At 43.1% G+C, this 14,443-nt stretch overlaps 1 protein-coding gene across 1 annotated transcript in view; it reads right to left on the bottom strand.

Annotated features, from left to right (window-relative positions):
• The window catches only part of LOC126474381 (octopamine receptor Oamb-like), a 524,955-nt gene that overhangs the window by 374,733 nt on the left and 135,779 nt on the right, over positions 1-14,443 (bottom strand). The window contains exon 2 of the mRNA XM_050101849.1: positions 1,971-2,266. Within this exon, the coding sequence (XP_049957806.1) occupies positions 1,971-2,266 (296 nt within the window). The remainder of the gene's footprint in view (positions 1-1,970; positions 2,267-14,443) is intronic.

Genomic DNA, 14,443 nt, shown 5'->3' with positions numbered 1-14,443 from the left:
TACCCATGGTTCCTTCTCAGTTATCTTCTTTGTACCGATGGTTTTCTTTCCAACTTCTGCGATTGCCCTTCTTAGATATGCACATTCCTTTTCAATTGGACTGCCAGCTAAGCCCTTCATTCTCGCAGTATACGTCAAGTGTAGTTCTTCATTCCTTAGTACTTCCGTATCGAAATTCTTTTCGTATTGATTCTTCCTGATTAAACTTCAACCTACCCTTCGTCACTACTACATCGTGATCTGAGTCTATATCTGCTCCTGGGTACGCCTTACAACCCAGTACCTGATTTCGGAATTTGTGTGACCATGACGTAATTTAACTTATACCTTCCCGACGCACTATATAGTGTTTTTAATGTGATAGACACTGGCCGCGGGAACCTACGCCTTTAAACTTAAAATCTGTTTTTGAATGCCTGAGAAAGTACGAGTAAGTAGCATGGCTCGCGGAATTCTAAAACGTATTAGTGAAACCAATCGTCGTCAGTCTTTCGAACTGATACCACAATACTTACGTTGAGGTTCGCAGCTACGAAACTCATAACAAAATGATGCCTGAAGAGACCTGTCACATGATCAGTTTGCATTTAGTGAAGCTAAACACACCACAGAGGCAGTTGTGGTATTGCCCTTGATAATGGAAACACGGCTTTAAAAAAACCAACGCAGTTTCACTGGATAAGTCGACCAGCATAAATGCTCTCGGTATTGTAAAATTGCAAAGAGATGTACTAAATACTTGAAATAATAGGTATCGGTGCCGGTGATATACAATACGTACAAGAATCAAGACAGAAAGATACGAATAGAAAATAGAGGAAGAAGTGTTCGTATTAAGAACGGTGAAAGATGGGTATGCAGCCTCACTCTTTTACCTGCACACCGTAGAAGCAACGACGGAAGCAAACGATTTCCTCACCTATAACAATGTCATCACCTCGTCGTGGCACCTACAACAGACACCTGGCCCAATGGCTCTCCGTGCTTTTGTTCACTGTCAGTTCTCCGTAGACATTCTGCAAGCGCCTGTGACTATCTGCGATGCTCAATGGCGCCTGTGAATATCTGTGATGCTCAATGGCAGCTCTCTGCTTGGAACACACCTCCGTTACAGACGCCATTTTGAACGTTACATACAGTGCCGCCACCTTTAAGAACTTCAAGAAACTATAGAGCGCTGGAGAAGAAATAGTCCACGATGTACCACAGAAAATTCAGCATTTTTTAAACGAAACTGGCCGGGAAAAAGTAGTGTGCCGCATTACTTATTGAACAACCCTTGTATAATAGCCAAAGAAATAACGAAGAAATTAGGTCACAAGTTCCGACTGATATTATGACCTAAAAAGAAAATTTTGTTTTGGATGTAAATTCGGAAGTGAAAATAATGTGGAACGACAATGGATTATTTGCGAAAACTGCTGCAGAATTGATGATTCTGAATTTTTGCTGAAGAAGATGTGAGTTGAAAGTCAGATCGATATCTTCGAATAAAGACGAATTGAGGAGATAGCACACTGATATCCCCTCTGCATATGTGGTAAGTATTTTCCTTATCGACACGACGGCAAATCGTCGAAAACCAAATATGGTTTCTGATGAGATGTTTCACAAAAAGAATTGTTTGGAAAACTAATTTAAAAGTAACAAAAAGTCCTTTCGTTTAATAAAGGACAAAGAATTGTAACAATAAACGCCAGTGGATTTCAAATTTAAGGGCATCGCGCATGCCCACGCTGCAAATTGCGACCAATGTGCAAGTGAGTGCGAGCGCGTGGCAGTGAAAAAGCGAGCACTTGGCTGCGCCAGCGGCGTGGCCGTCTCAAGCGCTCACTCGGTTGCCAATAGGCGAGGCATCATCGTTAAATTTAGGCAACTTTAGCGAAGTATGTTCGCGTTCTCTGTCACACACCGTAGCAGTGTGAACGCCAGATGGATTGGTCACGCTACTGCAATGCTCTTCTACGCACCCCGTGTCGTTGGTGAGCTCGCAGGTCCAGGGGCAGGGCTCCGGGCGGGGCTGCGCCGTGTGCGAGTCCTTCCAGCCGACGAGCGGCGGGAAGCAGATGACGAAGCTGAGCACCCAGACGCCCGCGATGAGCATCTTGGCGCGCCGCGGCGACATGATGCTGGGGTAGGTGACGGGCCGCGTCACCGCCACGTAGCGGTCCAGCGAGATGGCGCACAGGTTCAGGATGGACGCCGTGCACATCCACACGTCCACCGCCAGCCACACCGCGCACCACACGTCGCCGAAGATCCACACCTACCGGCACATCCCAAAAAAACACTCCATTACAAACAACTCCGAATTTACTAAAAGAAAGATCAAACCAATGCATTAATATATGATAAAATACACGAGCTTGAAAAATAAACACAGACAAATACAAATGCTAAAGTAAAACTTTTCTACATCTACATCTACATAGTTACTCTGCTATTCACACATAAGTGCCTGGCAGAGGCTTAATCTAACCATTTTCATACTGCTTCTCTGCCATTCCACTCTCGAATGGCGCGTGGGAAAAAGGAACGCCTAAACCTTTCCGTTCGAGCTCTGATTTCTCTTATTTTATTATGATGGTCATTCCTCCCTAAGTAGGTGGATGTCAACAAAATATTTTCGCATTCGGAAGAGAAAGTTGGTGATTGAAATTACGTAAATAGATGTCACCGCAAAGAAAGCCGCCTTTGTTTCAGTGACTGCCACCCCAACTCGCGTATCGCATCAGTGGCACTCTCTCCCCTATTGCGCGAAAACACGAAACGGGCTGCCCTTCTTTGCACTTTTTCGTGTCCTCCGTCAATCGTATCTGGCAAGGGTCCCACACCGCGCAGCAATGTTCCCGCGAAGACGGACAAATGTAATGTAGACTGCCTCTTTAATGGGTTTGTGGCATCTTCTAAGTTTTCGGCCAAAAAAACGCAGTCTTTGTTTCGCCTTCCCCACAATATTATCTATGTGGTATTTCCAATCTAAGTTGCTCGTAATTGTAATTCTTAGGTATTTAGTCGAACTGACAGCCCTTAGATTTGTGCGATTTATCGTATACACAAAATTCATCGGATTTCTTTTACTACCCATGTGGATGACCTCGCACTTTCCTTTGTTTAGTGCTTATCGCCACTTTTCGCACCATACGGAAATTCTCTCTAGATCATTTTGTAATTGGAATTGATCGTCTGATGATTTTACTAGACGGCAAATTACAGCGTCATCTGCAAACAATCTAAGGGGGCTGATCATTTATATAAATCAGGAACAGCAGAGGGCCTATGACACTACCTTGCGGTACGCCAGATATCACTTCTGTTCTACTCGATGATTTACCGTCTATCACTACGTACTCTGACGATTCTCCATTTGCAGGCAATTTGATTAATAGGCGCTTGTCAGGAACGGTATCAAAAGCCTTCTGGAAATCTAGGAATATGGAATCGATCTGAGATACCTTGTCGACAGCACTTATTACTTCATGGGAATAAAGAGCTACCTGTGTTGTGCAAGAACGATATTTTCTGAATCCGTGTTGGCTATGTATAAGTTATTTTCTTCAAAGTGATTCATAATGTTCGAGTGCAGTATACACTCCAAAATCCTGCTGCAAATTGAGGTCAGTGATATGGGTCTGTAATTCAATGGGTTGCTCCTATTTCCTTTCTTGAATATTGGTGTGACCTGTGCTACTTTCCAGTCTTTAGGAACAGACCTTTAGTCAAGTGGGCGGTTGTATATGATTGCTAAGAAAGGCGCTATTGTGTCTGCACACTCTGACAGGAACCTGATTGGTATACCATCTGGACCGGAAGACCTGCCTTTCTTAACTGATTTGAGTTGTCTCGCAACACCTAAGATATCTACTTTTATGTCACTCGTGCTAACAGCTATTCTGGTTTGGAATTCTGGAATATTTACTTCGTCTTCTTTCGTGAAGGAATTACGGAAAACTGTGTTTAGTAATTCCGCTTTAGTGGCACCATAATCGGCAACATTTCCATCGCTATCGCGCAGTGACGGTATTGACTGTTTTTTGCCACTGGTGTACTGTACATGCGACCAGAATCTCTTTGGGTTTTCTACCATATTTTTACGCTATAGTAAAACGATTTATCAGATTGTTTGCTAGTGATGCTGTCGTCAAAAGGAAATTATCGTCGTTGGGCACTTGTAAGAAAATGCAGAATAACTTGAACAAAAATTCCACTTGCTGTAATGAATCGTACCTCTCTTAAAACACCGATATATGCTCTAAGACAAAAAAAGAAAAACATATTGATGGAAAATGCGACGTTCTAAACTTTGGCGGCTAATGGATGAATGTGTGCTGCTGCAGCGGCAATTTCACGGCGTTGCTGGCAAGGGGACATGTCGAAACGAGGACATAAAGTCTTTGCGAATATCATTCCATGTACTGTCCGCCCCGATAGCTGAGTGGTCAGCTTGACGGGTTGCCGTCCTACGGTCCAGGTTCGATTCCAGGCTGGGTCGGGGATTTTCTCCGCTCAGAGCCTGTGTGTTGTGCTGTCGTCGTCTTTTCATCCCCATCCGGCGCGCAGGTCGCCCAACGCGGAGTCGAATGTAATGAGACCTGGACCAAGGCGACCGGACCTGCTCCTCAAGTGGCCTCCCGGCCAATGACACCAAACGCTCATTTCCATTTTTTTCATTCCATGTACTCAGCTGGACAGTAACTATGCCTCGCCGACAGGCGCGTGAAAAATGTAGGTAGATGTCAACATTTCAGAGATGCCATGTTGTTGGGCTCAAAGAAGGAAGTTGTAATAACCGGCGAATCGCTCGACATTTGAATAGGAGTGTCGCCACTATTACACAATGTTGGTGGGAATGCGTGAACCATTGCCGAACACAGCGTCAAGAAGGAAGCGGTCGACCAAGAGAGACGACAGAATGTGAGGACCGAGCAATCGTCAGAGAGACACTCAGAGTCCTGCATTAATCATTATCATCGATCCGATATGCAAATAGCGCTTCGATGACCACAAAGACCATTATTAATAGGCGGCTCAATTAAGGGGGCCGGTCGCGATGGCCGAGCGGTTCTAGGCACTTCAGTCCAGAACCGCGCGACTGCTACGGTCGCAGATTCGAATCCTGCCTCGGGCATGGATGTGTGTGATGTCCTTAGGTTAGTTAGGTTTAAGTAGTTCTAAGTTATAGGTGACTGATGACCTCAGATGTTAAGTCCCTTAGTGCTCAGAGCCACTTTTTCAATTAAGGGGACTGAGCTTACGTCTCCCCCTTGCGCTGACTACCATTGACTTCCGTACACCAACGAGCCCGATTGAATTCGGGCTGCAATATCACTGACTTCAGTGATGAGTTCAGCTTCGTGCCAAGTACCATGACCAATGAAAACATGTCTGAGACGCCCCGGACTGTTGTGTGATAACGACCTGACTATTGCCCGCCATACGGTCCGACACCCAGGAGTGGTGGCCAGGGGTGCCATTTGATAGCAGGACTCCTTTGGTTGTTATCCGTGGCACCCTTACAGTACAGGTGTTCGTCAACGATATTATACGCCCCGTTTGTTTGTCCATCATGGAAATTCATCCAGGGTCTACATTTCAGCAAGATAAAGCCCGTCCGCACACGGCACAAGTTCCTACTGCTTGTGTTCGTACTTGCGAAATCCTACCTTGGTTAGCAAGATCTCTGGACTTCTCCCCAGTTAAGTACATTTGCAGCATTAGGGAGGGATTCTCCAAGCAGCTCGGAAGTTTGAGGATCTAACGAGCTAGATGGGCAGAACACGGCACGATATCCCTTAGGAGGGCATCCACATGGGCGCAGCCCCGAATGCTCCCGAAACCAGGTAGGTAAGCAGGTAACAGGACCGAATCCTCCCAAACTGACACATTGTATCTTGTATTATAGACAATAATATAATTATCTCTGCCATGTTCCTTATCTCCTTCCCCTGCCACGTTTTAAACAAAAAATATCGATTCACTTAAAAGCACGTTTTGCGCGTGGCCTTGAGCGGGACTTAGTCGCTGACGCTGGGTTGGCTGGAATTTATCTCAATAAGATAAAAGATAAAACTTTTTTAAACATTCATGCGAAAAATTTTTACATCTTTTACTGTAACTTCATATGCATTCCTTTTCCTGCTTGGAGTACTCATAGCGTTTAGAAACGGGAGGATTCGGTCCCATCGTTTTTCAGATCCTTGCGGGGTTGGGAGGATTCGGTACCATTTTTCTGGCCTGTGCTCATCCAAGAACTCTGTCAATGAATGCCAAGCCGAATAACTGCTAGAATACCAACACGTTACTCACTTGCTTAGTTTCTGAAGCTCTTTCTCTTGAATAAATCATCCAATCTTTTAGTTTTATTTATTTAAAGATTGTATGTAAAACTACCATGTCTCCACTAGCCGCGGTACAGAACAGAAGCATTTGAGAGTGCTACATATGAGGCAGTTTAACCGTGGCAACAGAAATACAGAGTGTGCAAATCTTAAGGGCGTAAGAAGTTTTCGCTTCATGTGTCACATCCAAGTAACGTACCTCGATGAAACTTACACCACATACATAGAAAGAACTGCTACAGTATAGCACCGAAGGTCACTCAAAGAAACACGCAGTGAGCCGAACACAAAGGAGACTTTTAATCAAAGACAACCACTAAACTGGTCAACGCGATTCATGAATTTTCACTGGAAATTAAAAACGGCGGGACGCCGATCTTAATATAAAATGTAATGACCTCGGACGGTTGTACATGTTGTACATCGTACTCTCGTGCTGGCCACAACGTTGGTATGTGGTTCTCGTCATTCTTGTCATTCACCGAGTATGCACTAATTCCAAGAGCTTCTCCATCTGCGGTATTCGATGATTTCGCGCGTTGTCTTCTATTAAAATGAAGTCAGTGCCGAATGCACCGCTGAAAAGAGGTACATGGAACATGAGACAGTGCCTCAATAACGAAAGTGTGGAAAGAGTGGAGAGTGTACAGTGTTCCATGATTTGGAGGACAGTACGCCCAAGCAACATCATGCCTCCCCACAGCATAACACCTGGATCACCAAAACGATCATGTCTGCCAGTGCTGGACGTAGACTCATATAGCGACAGACGGTAGCACGTCATGCAGCAACGAACGTTGTTGGAGCTTATCGTTTTGTTTGGTAAGGTGTTATTTTTCGGGGCGGTCATAATGTTGCATGGCCGTACTGATACCTAAACAATATGATACACTCTCCGCTCAGTGTTATTGAGGCACTATACTCCTTTCCACTGTATGTCTCTTCTGGGGGTCATTCGACCATGGCTTCATGCTAATAGATGAAAATGCGCGACCGTATCGAACAGCGCAGGTGGAAAAACTCTTGGAATGAGTGGATAGTCGGTGAGCGGACTAGCCTGCCCGTGTTCCCGACTTAAATCCCGTCTGACTCCTGTGGGATGCGTCGAGGAGGCTTTCTGCAGCATGTCCACCTGCACCAACGATCATCGAGCAACTTTTATCAGCACTGATAGAGGAATGGAACGCCCAACCACTATAACTCCTTACTAAACTCGTGGCCGGTATTGGACACGTTGCAGAGCATGCCTTGCCGTCGGTGATGACCCAATAAGGACTCTGTACCGCTTTTTGTAGTCTACAGGGAATCATCATTACTCGCGGTGATGCTTCAGTGTAATTTTTATCTGTGAATAAAATTGCCATTTCCTTTTGTCTCATTGCGTGTTTCTTTCAGTTACTTTATGCGCTAAACTACAGCAGTTTTTATATATATATATTACCTAATGCGCTAAACTACAGCAAATTATTATAGAGTTTAATCGAGCTGTTTTTCTTGGCAGCGAAACAATTCCGTGTTTAAGTTTTGAACGTCATCTAGAAATGTCAGATGCCACCTAGATGGCTGTCTGACCAAAAACTATTTCATCCTGCCGTACAAAACATTCAGTTAGGCCATGGAGCCACCAATATTTATGTCTGCCAACACAGGGAGCACTATATACGGAACTGTTAACTGCAGCTCTCCAGTTCAAAAATGGCTCTGAGCACTATGGGACTTAACTTCTGAGGTCATCAGTCCCCTAGAAGTTAGAACTACTTACACCTAACTAACCTAAAGACATCACACACGTCCATTCCGGAGGCAGAATTCGAGCCTGCGACCGTAGTGGTCGCACGGTACCGGACTGTAGCGCCTAGAACCGCTCGGCCACCCCGGCCGGCAGCTCCCCAGTTGTTCACAGGACAATACTTACTTGCCAAGTGCACGACATAAGCGGTCGCACGCCGAGGGTCGGCCAGTTCTGGGCAGTTCTCAACAATTATCACTAGACAACAGTGGAAATGTAACCGGGGTGAAATAAATATTTGTGAACTATGTCGACTACGCTGATAGCGACAACGACAATGAATAACTCGGATTAGCTTTCTTTTCCAACTTAAATTGAGTGCATTTAATTATATTTTATTAGCATTCATTGACAATTCATTCCGATATATGTTTCGAAATCCCGCTGATGGTAGACAGAATGCTGCAATTTCAGGCAACAATAGCTGCGTGTTTTGTCGCTACTTTTAGCTCTGGCGCGTTGCAAGAACGGGTAGGGGAAGAGGAACGGAGGAGTCGAACATGTTTCCTTTATGAGAAGTTTTACTCTGTTACAGTGTTCTGTTCGTGTGTTGGAAGAACGTGCTACTGTAATGAGTGTGTGTGGTCATCGTAATTTCTGTGATTCAAAATGCCTCTCAGATGGATAAACAGTGCCCACAAATTTTGCTGCATTGCGGACAGGCTACATTGGAAGTGCTACCTATTAGGAAGGTGTACAGACTGTACTTTGGCTGTAATATCGGGGACCAGGACAAGTTCTGGAATCGTCATGTGACTTGCATACCTTGTGACTTAATTGTGAAAGATCTTCCATGGGCTTTGATATACCCATGACTGACGAGATATATCAAATGGTGTAAATGATTATCACTTTTGTATGACAACTCTATTAACACAAGGTATTCGCAAGAAAAAAAGTCTTCCTTGACACAGTCTACCATGCCGTCGGCCTTGCGACCAGTGCCTCACGAACGTTGACTGCCTGTCCCAACCCACTTGACTGCGATAGTGACGAGAGCGGTACTGAAACTAGTGATGCGCAGTTACCTTCAAAACTCAGGTCTTCGAAAGATCCTGATTTTGTATGTAACGACGAATGTACACAGTTTCACAAAATAACACAGTGTGAACTTAATGACTGAACTTAATGACCTAACGAGAGATCTGGAACAGCCGGAAGGTAAAGCTCAGTTGTTGGTGTCAAGACAACAAAAGAGGAACTGCCTTGATAAGACGGTAAGCGTGACTCTGTAACCGCCATATGCTATTCCTTCCATTTTTCGAAAGTGAAAAGAATCTCTTACTTTGTAATGATGTACAGGGACTATTGGCAGCAACAAACACTGACCATAAGAGTCAGTGTTTGTTCATCTTCTCCTCCAAATTAAGTCTCAAGTGCATGCAACTGCATAATGATAATGTGTTACCACTGTTATTGAACTATGACAAATTTAAATGCCAGGTTTCCGGGAATCTGGAAGTCTTCGGCATATTGGCTACTCCAAATTTCGTAGCTTCCTGTGCGTCTGAGATAGCCGTGCCAAAGTATTTCATTATAAAAGAAAGACTGGCCTAAGCCTCAATCACGTGAATCAGTATCTCACAACGTTATGCACAAAGCACTTGTGAAATCCAACAATATAATTCTCCTGCTCTTCATATCAAACTGGACTTAATCAAAAACGTCGTTAAGGCCATGAAAAAACGTAGGGAAGCATGTCTCTATTTGCTTGTGAAATTTCCACGTCTTAGGGAGGCTGGATTTTCGTGGATCACCAGATACGCAAACTATACAAAGATGAGCACTTCAACGTTATCCTGAAAAGTGATGAAATGTTAGCTTGGGATGTCTTGGTTCAAGCGTTAACACACTACCTTGGAAATAAGAGGGCAGAAAACTATAATGATCTTGTGGCAAACCTTCTGCACTGCTATAATAAACTGGGGCTCCACACGTCGTTAAAATTACATTTCCTAGATTAGCAAATTACCACTCGGACTCCTTTCTTACAACTGTAGTACTGTGAAATACAAGCACGAAGTACGCTTCCACCAATAAATTTCGGACATGGAAATGAGATACCGGGAAAGTGAATGAATCAATGTTAGCCCATTATCGCTGGGTATTAATCAGGGAGTTTGCAACAGAAAACTACAAAGGCCACGCAAAGCGGCTGCGCCTTCAGTGACCTTCTTGTGAGGGATAACACTAAGGTAATTTATCACAACTTCAAAACGAGAGATAATCTTACATTAATATCTTCATTATCGGAACATCTGAAAAAATAAATATTAGCTGTTTTAATGCCAGTTACAGAAAAAAAGTAAATTTATATTGATTAGTGTTACCACCCACTTGCATGCCAGTTATCGACCAGTTACAGCTATTATCGCCCGGTGTTGGCAGTTCTTCGGTTCTAAAGTTGCCTGTAAGTTATCTATAGTGTCGACCAAAAAAATCGTCCGATAGGTAAAAGTGATAGTTCATATAATGAGAGACAGAACTTCTTTAAATACTGAACATGAATTAGATAAGCCAGTAATCATCTACTGTTAGTTTAGATGCAGAATCTTACGTCAGTGCCATGCTTCCTCTGCAAGCCAAGACGAGTAACTTATTACAATATTATTTTTATATAGAAATTTTGCCCTGTGAATCTGGGTAGCAGGTAAGCCACTTCCATTTAGTTACTGATATCTGTGTCAGGGATTCACTTTCTAACTACAATCTTGTTGAGCACCTACTTTTGGTAAACGCAACAAAAACATACCTATTATAAAGAGGAAGAACGGTATAGTCTCTGATGAAAAGATTAGTGTTGAACATCTTGCACAAGTCTCATCGTACATGTCTTTAATGGTAATACGAAGAAGCCCTATGAAGTGGGACGACCACTTAAAATGAGTATTAGGGAAGGTGAATGATATGTTGAAAAATTACTGGGAAAGTGCGGACGATTTGTAAACGAAATCGTACACAAGACGCTAGTGCGAACAATTTTAGAACGTTGTTTTGTCTGAATACTTGAAAACATTCTCGGTACGCAAGCTCTGTAATTTCTTCTACATCTTTATTATGCTGTGGTCTCTGCTTCTTGACATAATTCGCGCTCACAGAGTTGCACACATACGTTCCCCGTCTGAAACTCATTCAAGCACCTTATTGTATGTACATCAAGTGGCTAAATTCTCGTCCATGCACTATTTCACTAAACTTTACTACTCACTGTATAATTTACCGAAAGCTGATTATATTAATTTAGTTTAAACGACAACATTTCATGTAAAGAAATATTCATAATTTACGATAAGTCAAAATGCACCAAGCAAAAATTTTTTAATATATGTTAAGGATAAATTATTAGAAATCTCTGAGTCTCCTCTTTCAAGCAGACGTTTAGGTTTCCTGAAAACTAAATATATCAAAGTTATTCACAGTTAAAATTTCGTGCTCCGGTATAAAACTGTAGTTCTTTCCAAAGCCCGGGTTTCTGTTTCGAAAATAACCTTTTAGTATGTTAACTATTCCAATTAGAAAATTTCACTCTCTAGAAAGTTATTAGAGAAATTTGAAAATCCCGTTACACATTAAAATTTTTCTCTCAAGACTAAGTACCTGTTATTTTTATCACTTTTTAAGTATACAGATTTTGGTGAAAGATGGCATCACTACGTGTGGCATGTTTGTATCTTCCATTTTTTGTCTTTTCATATCTAACATACAATAGTCTTGTATTTTACCATGTCTAAATTCCTGTTACACGCTCATCTGTAAATAAGCGTCGCACCCAAAGTCTGAGTCATTCGTACGGAGTCGTGGAAAAGCTTTCAAACACTACAGTTGCAATAATCGTGCTGCAATTTTGAATGACAAGCTATAATGGATTATCATTTAGTACGCTAACTGGTCCCACAGTTATTACGTTGAGCATTGTCACCTGTGGACGTCGTCTAGAAGGTGAAGCATAACGGTTTGTCGTACAATATTGTTGCTTCTACATTATAAACATCTGATTATCGAAATTCAACCTAGTGGCAATGAATGCGAAGGTAATTAAAGACAAATTCTGCAGCTTTGCGTACGTTATTTAATAAGAGTTCACCACATTCAGTAACGTTTTATTATAATTCCAGTCTCAGATCGCAATATTTACTTGTAATCAGGTTATTAATTTAGGTTGATATTGGCCATCTTCAGACCTACAAAAATATAAGCTCTCCTAACTATAAGAATTTGAAGCAGAAAACACTATAAACCAACTATACAACATTTCTGTAACTCAACAGAAACGTGTTGCAGTGTACATATCACGCCATTACATGTGATGGTGCAGTCAAAATCATTCGCTACTTCAGCATTGTCAAACAAACAAAAATGTCATATCTAAAGAGAACCACTGAAGCGAACGCACTGCCGTGGACCGGCAAGAAATTTGCCACCATTCAAGCCCACTACATCTCGCCGCTGGACGTCAGTTCATATGATTTCAGAGAAGTATATTCCTTGTACTCCAGTATAGGGAATGTATATAAAAACTTAGTTCACGTTTTATAAAAGGAAACGTAGAAGGCACAACGGAAATGCTCTTGCTTTTACGTCATATAACAAAATGTAACGGGACAGTATACTATATTTAAACAAACACCTGTGTTAGAAGATTACATGGTCTCTCTACACAGTTGAAATTTGATTACAGGAAGAATTATACCTCACTAGTGAAAAAAATTGGAGCTCGCAATAAACTAAAGGCACAACGGTAAAATTAATTAAAAATTTCATTGGATGCCGCAGAGTCACTGTCACACGATATCAACAAAATAGCCAAATTATCAATGTGTTAAAATAGGTATTATGTAAACATAAAAACTGAGAATATAGTAACTGGTATATCGCACCAGGAATCGCAAGCCACTGGCTAGTGGGCAGGCTACGCTCGTGCATTCCACTCGCCTATCAGTAGTGGTTAAAATGGCCCACAGAAAAGTGATGGGTCGACGTATTATTTGTGATGAAATTTTCACTTGGCAGGGGAGTGTGCGTTGATATGAATCCTTCCGTCAGATTAAAACTGTGCGCCGAACCGAGACTCGAACTCGGGGCTTTTGCCTTTCTCGGAATAGTGTTCTATCGACTGAGTTGTCCAAGTAGGACTGACGTCACCTCCTCACAGATATACTTCCGCCAGTATCTCGTCTCCTACATTCCAAACTTCACAGAAGTTTTCCTGCCAAACTTGCAAGACTTCTGGAAGAGAAGATATTGTAGAGACATGGCATAGCCGCAACCTGTAAGATGTTTCCATATTGAAATTTTCACTCTACAGAGGAGTGTGCGCTGATATGAAATTTCATGGCATATTAAGACTGTGTGCTGGACAGAGACCCAACTCGGGACCTTTGCCTTTCGCGGGCAAATTGGTAGCTCAGTCGGTAGAGCGCTTATCCGCGAAAGGCGAAGTCCCCTATTTCGAATCTCGATCCAGCACAGAGTTTTAATCTGCCAAGAAGTTTCATATAAGTGCACACTCACTCAGCAAGGGGCGTTACGCATTTGTTGTGTGTTTACTTCCAGTTTGAGCGGAATTTTAGTGGCATTGTCTATATTTTATATCCTAAATCAATTTAAGGAATTTTGAAGTAAAAAAATAAAAAAATAATATTGGTGTTGTCAACTGTGAATACTGTTCCTTGTTGTTTGGTCCAGCTCTACCACGTAACAGCGTATCCGGCTGGTTAAAATTTGTAAAAGACCACAGCAATGGGTATGAGTGGTTGTTAGGGCAGCTTGTGGGAGTCAGAGGAGAGCTGCATGCTAAAAAGAGCGCGAAAACGTTCACATGCCAAAATTCTTGTCGAGGTCTTTTAATAGACCGGATCATATTCTGGTTTTTGTACTCCTATAAGAGAATTTTTACGTTGCTGCCACAATACCTCTCTGTCGTTAATCTGGGAGTTGATACGAAAGCATACACGTAAGTTGGTTTGTGGGGCTGAAGGGACCAGGCTACAAAGGCCATCGGTCCACGGGTAGGTTACGGTGAATCACGACATATGATACCGGTTTACTGCTGGAACTGTGTTCCCCGCACTGGGCAACGTCGCAGTGCCGGAAGCTACAGAGGCGGTCGGTCGCCAGCAGGACTTGCGACGCGGCCGACCGGAAGGTTATCGGCACGTCTCGCGCTGCCAGTGGGACCCCGTCTGGCGCAACCGCAGGCGCCGACGCGCCGCTGCAGCCGCAGCCGCAGCCGGCAAATATCGCCTGTTGCCGCCAGCCCGCCCCCGTTTGGTCCCTCACGGCTCTGCAGCGCCGCCAAATCAATAACTCCAGCTCC

The sequence above is a fragment of the Schistocerca serialis genome, chromosome 4, assembly GCF_023864345.2.
Source record: "Schistocerca serialis cubense isolate TAMUIC-IGC-003099 chromosome 4, iqSchSeri2.2, whole genome shotgun sequence".
In the NCBI taxonomy this organism is placed as follows: Eukaryota; Metazoa; Arthropoda; class Insecta; order Orthoptera; family Acrididae; genus Schistocerca; species Schistocerca serialis.
The sequence above is the reverse complement of the archived record's forward strand: the minus strand, read 5'-3'. Positions and strand labels throughout refer to the sequence as shown.